This window comes from Pelobates fuscus, chromosome 1 (assembly GCF_036172605.1).
Source record: "Pelobates fuscus isolate aPelFus1 chromosome 1, aPelFus1.pri, whole genome shotgun sequence".
NCBI lineage: Eukaryota > Metazoa > Chordata > Amphibia > Anura > Pelobatidae > Pelobates > Pelobates fuscus.
The window spans coordinates 393481614-393490442 of NC_086317.1; the positions used below are offsets into that span (position 1 = coordinate 393481614).

General features: G+C 40.9%; 1 protein-coding gene across 1 annotated transcript; it reads right to left on the reverse strand.

Annotated features, from left to right (window-relative positions):
• Positions 1–1344: 1344 nt before the first annotated feature.
• On the reverse strand, positions 1345–7132 carry ZBTB39 (zinc finger and BTB domain containing 39). The gene is made up of 2 exons (XM_063444764.1): positions 7076–7132; positions 1345–3579 (listed from the first exon to the last, which is right to left on the reverse strand). Exon 2 carries the CDS (start codon positions 3451–3453, stop codon positions 1363–1365), a length of 2091 nt encoding a protein of 696 aa, XP_063300834.1. The 5' UTR covers positions 3454–3579; positions 7076–7132; the 3' UTR covers positions 1345–1362.
• Between the last annotated feature and the right edge of the window lie 1697 nt (positions 7133–8829).

The following is an 8829-nucleotide window of genomic DNA, read 5'->3' on the forward strand; positions in this document are numbered from 1 at the left end:
AGCGCCCAGGGCACTATGGGAGAAATGCACATGTACATACCTCTACCCACCCCCTCTGTTATTTTCAGGGAACTGAGACATCCATTTAATAGTCAGTGTTTAGGCTGTAAAAAAAAAAAAAAAAAAGGCTTAAATAGAATACTCATGCAGTATTACCTGTCCCCAAACTACAGCAGATATTTTTGTATGAGATACCAGGTTTCAACATCTCTTCACAGAAACATTCTACAAAATGTTCATATCCTTTATTTGAACAGGCCACAAAGCAACCACTAATATTTTTCTATTTGAACAGAAGGGTGAAGGTACTTTCAGGCCATTTTATATGTTACCACGGAGCCTACACGTCTCAGGTTAAAATATTCAGTATACATACACTGCTTCTAACAGTGAAAAGACTACATTTTAGAATTATTCTATCCAGATGAGAAAGAAAATGAAGTCCCCCATATTTAATTCATTGACAATATAAGACTCCCTCTCTATATTAGTAGTGAGAGAAAGTGACGGACAGATAGGTCTCCTAAGATCAGCTGAAAGGCTAGGGTCATCAGCAACTTTCCATGCTGCTTATGCACTTTTCAGGCAGCACATTTTATCACTTGCTTTTATTAAAGAAGCAAAAGTTAAAATAAACGTTGTGTGTACCATATTTACTTCTCTGGTAGTAATTACAAAATTAGTTTAGTTCAAGAAACTGAACATCAACCTGCAACAATAAGAGAGTTTAAAATTGAATTTGCTGACTTCGCACCTGACGGTAAAACAAGTGTAAAGTGTAAAGTGGAAATGGAAATGCGATATACACACACACACACACACACACACACACACCAGACGAATGAGTATAACTGCACAATGCTGTGATTCCCTGTAAAAGCGGGTCAGCTCGCACATCCTTTTCTGAGGAAAAGGTCATGCCCTAATCTGACATGTTCCTGCCATGGTCAGATATGCCATCTTAAAAGGAGTTAACCTGTAGCTCCATGGCAGCAAATGAGGTTATAATTAGAGTGGTTTAAAGTGCCCAAACTAGAACTACAGTGATATACATTCTAACACATGCAAAACTAATTTCATATGCACTGAAGACTTAATGAATCGTTAAAGACACATTAAGCACGCAAGCTAAATTATTTGTTTATGAAAAGAAATCCCCATTATTCAAACATTTTCTAAAAAAAAGAAAAGAAAAAAAAAAAACAAATTAGGACAGAGAGATGAAAACACACATGTAAATACCTTAATCTGAGTTCTGCTTGTCACACTGCAAAAGGAACTGAGCTTTAAATATATATATATAATTAAAAAAAATAGATTAAAAAAATACAGCCCTCTGCCCTGTTCCCTTAATATAACACATCAGCTGTCAGCACTCTTGTCTGTATCTTTGGAGTGAATAGTGTACATGAATGTTTGGTCAATGGTAAAGTCTGTAGGCAGGTTACCCCGGTGCACTGCAATGTGCTCACCCATGAGGTTCAGGGTAGAACTGTAGTGTCCACAAACAGTACATCTATACATCAGGGCTCCTGCATGAGTCTTCAGGTGGCACTTGATGGTTGAACGGCCACGGAAGAATTTGTGGCACACTTTGCACTGGTAAGGCTTTTCCCCAGTATGAATGCGCCGGTGGTAGTTAAACTCACTGGTATGAGAGAAACTTTTACCACAAACTTTGCATGTGTATTTACTGTGACCTGTCTGTCCACTGAGAGAAAGGTCATCAACTGCAAAATCCTCTGGTACCTTTCGCTTTGAAGATGCCATATGCATTTGTGGATAGTCTGAGAACCCTTGACGTTCTGCTGGGATACTGCCACAGCGGTGCTGAGTCAGGTGCTGCCGGTAGGCTGATTCGGACTTAAATCCCTGGGAGCAAAGGTGACAGCGGAATAATGGTTCATCCAAACTTTGGTGGACTGTCATGTGTTTTTCAAGCAGGTGGCGGTCAAGAAAGCTGCTAGCACAGAGTGAGCAGGAAAAAACAGATATAGACATGTGAGATAAGGTATGCCACATCAACCCACAAAGTGTTAAATGTCGTTGTTCACAGAGTCCACAAATTAAAGTTTTAGGGTTAAGATGTTCTAAAGCGTGAGATCGGACCGAGTGGAAATCACGTAGCATGGTCCTATGACAGGCTCCACAAGGTAGTTCACTACCCAATGCCCCTACAAAAGTGTTCACTTCACCTGGAAGTGGTTGACCTGGGTGAATAATAATATTGTGCTCTGATGATGCCCCTTCTTGTCCTCTGTGAAGAGTGAGTTGCCACTGGCTGAAAAACTTGTCTTCACACATATCGCAGGAAAAAAGGAATATCCCAACATGAGACAGGACATGAGTAATCATAGCGCCACGATCATGGAAACGGGCCTGACACACTTTGCAACAGCCAGTACGGGGGTCCACGTGTTCACGTGCATGTTGTCGGATATGTTGCAGGTTGGGTTCGAGTACTTTTTTGCACACTTGACAAGGCATAGCTTTACTATTTCGGCCATCACTCTGTCCAAACAAGAGCAGCTCATCCTCACTGCCATCACTAAGTTCTATAATTTCTCCAGAAGGCCCAGAGTCCTCTTCTCCACCATCATCAAACTGTAGCTCTTCCTCTTCAAGTTCATCCAAGTGCAGATCTCCCATTGGATCAAACCCTCCAGTAGATTCTTTGGGGTTTCCGCTCACAGAACTGTCCCCAGGGAAATAACTATTTTTGTTGTATTCTCCATTATGCTGAATTTTATACGATTGGCTTGTACTTGTTGGACCAAATCCTGCATTTACTGAACATTGAGAGGATTGATAGGTCCCAGAAGTGCTTTGCTCTTCGGTTTTTGCTGTCAGTGGGAAATTCTGGGTTTGGTTCAAATTCACATCTATGTCCTCTCCTTTAAAGCCACTAGTTCCATCTGTTTGGCCAACAAATGTCTTATCTGTATTCTGTTGATGGTTATCCAACCCACTGCCTTTTGAATCTACTTGGATTTGCTCTGTTGAAGCAGAACTTAAAGTACTTGTGCGACCTTCACTAGAGGAAACAGAGCACTGGTTCTTCTGTCCTGAGGAGCTTTCCAGATCAGGAAAAGTTGCATGACAAGCCCTCAATAAATCATCCATGCCAAGCTTCTCAGCCACTTCATAAATAACACCAACATTAATAAGGTCTGTGAATAGCTCAGACGTATAAATAAAGCTCAACACTTTCTCAAAATTTGTCGGTGTGATAAAGTCCACCACATATGTACGTGCTATGTCCAGCTCAGTGCTCAAAAATAATTTTTGGAAATAGGCTGCTGCAGAGCCCAACACAGCTTTGTGAGCTGCAAAAGAGCGATTTCCTACTACAATGGTAACATCACATAGTGTCTGTGACAAGCGTGATTTGTTAAGCTCCCGTAACAAATTGTTGGGGTGATCACTACTGTTTAGCTTGATCCGCATGCCCATTTTTACTTTCTTGTCTTGTGAGGGATACCCGGTCCACTGCTTTAATTCTTCACCTCTCACTATTGTTAACTCTTCCACTTGTGAAAAAGTTTCTTGTACCCCATCCAATAAATGATGAGGATATACCTGAAGGAAAAAAATAAAGTGAGCATTAACACTTCTTGTCTAAAAAGCACGATATAGCCAACTCTTGAACTAAGAAAAGATTACTAAAAGTGAAATAATATTTAAAAATAATACATATGTACAAATTAGACAAAATTATAGAAGTGAATTTAAATGTTCACAAACAGATTATTCCAAACTATACAAAGAATATACCCAGTAGAAATACACCACATGTTACATAGCACCAAGTTTCTGAACTCATGGCTGTTCCTTTTACAGACATCACTGTCAAACACTCTAGGTTTTTCTTTTTAGTGGGAACATCTGCATATAAACACACATAAAAAGTGAGTGCGCACCAGAGAGTGACTAGATGAAATAACACTTTATAGAAACATTACATATGGTACTAAGCACCATAAAACCCAATGGCAAAAATGTAAAGAGACACAATATCCCTATTCTGAAATCAGCCAACAGAAATTAATTTGAACTACTGTCAATATGCAGTGGGGTAGATCACCTAAATATTTGAATATAATCTGCACATAAAACAAAAGTGCTTCCAGCAAGGATATCTCAAAAAAATATATACATAAACTTATAATGAAACCTAACTATTAGCATTAACCCCTTCAGGACGGAGTCAATAGTGCACGTTCAAAAATCATTTCAATGCTTTCCTATGGGGCTTTGAGCGACGCTGGAGGTCCTCACACAGCGTGAGGACGTCCAGCGACGCTCTAGCACAGGTTTCCTGTGCTAGAACCCAGGAAGTGACCTCTAGTGGCTGTCTAGTAGACAGCCACTAGAGGTGGAGTTAACCCTGCAATGTAATTATTGCAGTTTATGAAAAACTGCAATAATTACACTTGCAGGGTTAAGGGTAGTGGGAGTTGGCACCCAGACCACTCCAATGAGCAGAAGTGGTCTAGGTGCCTGGAGTGTCCCTTTAAAGCAGACCATTTAAAAATCTATAAAAGTGATAAATTATTAGAAGCTACTTATTAATTTTATTAGGGGGGGCGTTAAACTATTTTAATATAATAATCATAAACATGTATTCCTGGCCCTATAGTGTTAATACCGCCATTTAGGTGGCTTATTTCCAGCGCTGCGTGGGTCTGCAGGTGCTGGCTCCGCCCTCAATCAGTCTCCTTGCTGAAATCATGGGAATTTATGATTTTTAGCCAATCCAATGCTTTTTCATAGGGAACACACTGGATTGGCTGAAATAGGCGAGGAGGGGCGACGGGGGCAAGGCCAAACGCCAGCTTGGCCAATCAGTATCTCCTCATAGAGATGCATTGAATCAGTGCATTTCCATGAGAACAATTCAGCGTCTCCAGCTGAACGACAGTGCTGTAGCCCCAGGAAGCACCTCCAGTGGCCATCTGAGGAGTGGCCACTGGAGGTGTCCCTAGTGGGTAATGTAAACACTGCCTTTTCAGGAATAAGTATACTCACTTAGCTGTAGCTGTTCTGTTGACTATAGTGTCCCTTTAAATAAAGAGTAATTACAAATCACACAGGAAAATTAAGGTTTAACCCATTTATTCAATGAAAAATAATAGCCATTAAGCATTCTGTGAAATTTTTACCATTCAAGATTCAGATGTTAAATTCACTATAAACAAATTGGTTTTACGCTTCATGGAATCAAGTAGGAAAAAAGAAGGCAGAAAAACATTATGATAAAGATCACTCAATATAAACAACTGTTACTCAAAAGGTAAGTAGCCTTCCAGATGTAAAATTACAACTTGATGATGCCCATGCTGACTAAACATAATAGAAGCAATACTTTTGTGGTTAATGGTTTCTTTCCCAAAACATTTTTTTTTTTTTAAATATCATAAATATTTTAAATATTCATTTAAAAGCCATTGCAAATTGAATGCAATAATTTATCAATATACACTAAAATATCACATAATATTTTATCTGGTAATGAACTGCATTAAAAGGAAGGTGGATAACATCACAAGGGATTTGAAGTTTTAAAGATTTAGCTAAACTTTAGCTATCTGACCCTTTGATCAACAGACCACTATCTATACTTATTGCAGTCAGTGGAAGGATTGCCATTCAAGGTAAGGTATATGTACATATTTCACAACAAATTCTAAGTTTTTGGATAGATATTACCTAGGCTCTTTATTTTGTGATGCATGAATTCTGCATTCTGTTAGCGCTTCATAGTGCTGCCAATAAGTATGTAGAATTCAAGTGCGCTCTGTACAAAAAAAAGAAAATCCTTATTTACCTTTACACAGCACAGGGATATTACATTTTACAATTATGCTGTAAGGAATAACTGGCAGAGAAGAAAATAACGCTGCAATCCTCTGAATTTTGTATTCTAAAATCCCCAGTTAGTGGCCAAATGTTTAATAGTTGTTCTGTCCAAAGAAGAAATATCTGTATATTTCAATAGTGTTTGCATATCTGAGAACTGAATATTTACATCCAAAGTATTACAGTCAATAAGGAACCCTGGCTGTTTCTCAGTAATCTGTTATAAGCTCATGGGTATTTTAGAACATGTAATAAATTCTTGCCGTCCTCGACAATTAATGTTTTAAAACATTCTAAATTAAATTAATTACTCCAGTGATTTGAAGTGGTCATGGTGCCTGGAGTCTGTATGTGCAACACTTTGCTATGAAGCCCACATACAGTGATTAACCACCTCCGGCAGTGTCATTGGGAGTTATTATCCAGTACGGGCAGGCTAATATCAATCCTGTGCAAAATTGAAGACCGACATCAGCGCGCGCGCGCGCACACACAGCAAGAGAGCCAATGTCAGCATGTTCCCCCTTTTCTAAAGAAGCGGAGTAATGTCAGTCAAGAAGAATTGTGGGCAAAGGGGAGAACTTGGTTTTGGCTCTGAATTCCAATGAGTTAGAACACTGGTTTATTTTATTTTTATTGAGATGGGGAGAACAAGGCTAGCAAGGGTTACTCCCATGGAAGCCAGGGTTTTCTTGGTTTCAGTAACCCTTTTAATGACAAGTTCCTTTAATAGCTCAGGTATGATTGAACCCAAGTGAAGCATATGAACTCGACATTTTAATGTGTACCTGTTTTATTATTATTTTTTGGGGGGGGGGGGCTTGATTCCATGAGCATCCCAAAACACAAAAGCAAAGTGTGAACTGTAACCATACCCACATATAGGCTGGAGAAAAACAATAACTCACATACAGGTTTCTAGTTACAATTTTGAAAAATAAAACAAACACTCAGCAGTTACAATAATACAACTAAAAAAAAGAAAAAAATGAATATTTGACTGACATCGCGCTCTTTAATAAATATACCAGAAAAAATATAGAACAACTGGGTAACCTGATATTTAACAAGCAACCTGTTTGTGATCCGATAAACATGTCCTATATAATGAGTGTAAATGGTGTTCACCATGGAACGATGCATTCAGCGAACATTCTATCACCATAGAGATATGTCACAATGTATAAACACGGCTCGTTCCGCTGAAATATCTTACCGGAATCTCCTCAGTGCCGCTCCGGCCGGGCACACAAAGACAGCTCGGTGCGTCCGGCCTCCGTCGCCAATGACGACACCGCCAAAAATCCGAGGAAGAGAGACCTCACTCTCCAGCAAGCTGAATTTACAAGTTCGACATCTGCTGGTCGGAGGCTGAACTGCAGGGAACAAATAATGGGCAGAGGCAGCTTGAGTCTGACAGGCATGCTCTTTGTCTTGGGAACCGGAGTAGAGCCCACAAATTACTAGATCAGTACAAGGACACAGCTTGGCACTTCGTTTCCATATAGATGAAACTGAACTGTGTTAAGGTAATAGTGAATCTTCACTAGAGCAGGATATCGAAATCATAGCAAAACATGCATTTGACTTGAAGGACCACTGTAGAGTTGGGAATACATAACTATATTTCTAACACCACAGCCCTAACCTTTAATTAGGTCCACCCCACTGTGTAAAATAAAAAATAAAAAAAAAATTACATTTTCTCCAGCACCGAGTCTCGGCGCTGCCACGACCTTACACTTGGGTTGCGCACGCCTCCACGATGAAAGGCCAGTCCAATGCTCCTCTTTGAGGACTATTGGGGACCTTAGGCCCATACGCACCATGTTGCGCGTAAGATTCTGCCATAGGACAACACAAGATATTCTCCAGGCACTCAAGGTGTTCAAGCCGCAGGCAGTTTTAATAGAACAAAAAAAAGCAGCAGCAACGTTTCGACCTGCTAAGAGGTCTTTGTCAGCTTGACAAAGACCTCTTAGAAGGTCGAAACGTTGCTGCTCCTTTTTTTGTTCTATTAAAAGTGCCTGCGGCTTGAACACCTTGAGTGCCTGGAGAATTTCTTGTGTTTTCTTATCGTTGTAGGATTGCTGGTCCTGCTCCGGAGCACCGGGTGGCTGCTGAGATTCAGTGCAGCTCCTATTGCCATTTTTGCAATATAAGATCCTGCCATAGAGAATCATTGAATACGATGATGCTCTATGACCCACCACAATGGCCATGCGCATGTGACGTCACTGTATGTTACGGTAGGAGAGCAGTACGATTCCAGTCTCTCAAACCCAGATGGCTTGAGGGCGTGGCTTGAAGCTGCACTTATAAACCCTCTTACTAGTGAACTGAAGGATTTTGGGGGGACAGGACTGAAGGCATTATAACAACTTCAGTAAACTAAGGTTGTTAAGCTGCGTACAGTGTCTTTAATTACCCTTTAAGCATATGACTGGTAGGTTGTATTTGTATGAGAGACACTTATATTGCATTATATTAAAGGGACACTATAGTCACCTGAGCAACTTTAGCTTAATGAAGCAGTTTTGGTGTATAGAACATGCCCCTGCAGCCTCACTGCTCAATCCTCTGCCATTTAGGAGTTAAAGGGAAACTCCAGTGCCAGGAAAACGATCCGTTTTCTTGGCACTGGAGGGTCCCTCTCCCTCCCACCCCCCAATCCCCAGTTACTGAAGGGGTGAAAACCCCTTCAGTCACTTACTTGAGGCAGCGGCGATGTCCCTCGCCGCTGTCTCCTCCTCCGCGCCGCTCCTCCTCTGTATTGCGTCGGCCGGTGGGCAAGACTGATCCCGCCCACCGGCCGAGGAGACCTAATGCGCATGCGCGGCAATGCCGCGCATGCGCATTACGTCTCCCCATAGGAAAGCATTGAAAAATAATTTCAATGCTTTCCTATGGGGAAATGAGCGACGCTGGAGGCCCTCACATAGCGTGAGAACGTCCAGCGACGCTCTAGCA

Bases quoted from the DNA above. Each gene is read 5' to 3' on its own strand.
- ZBTB39 (XM_063444764.1), bottom strand. From the start codon at position 3,453: ATGGGCATGCGGATCAAGCTAAACAGTAGTGATCACCCCAACAATTTG.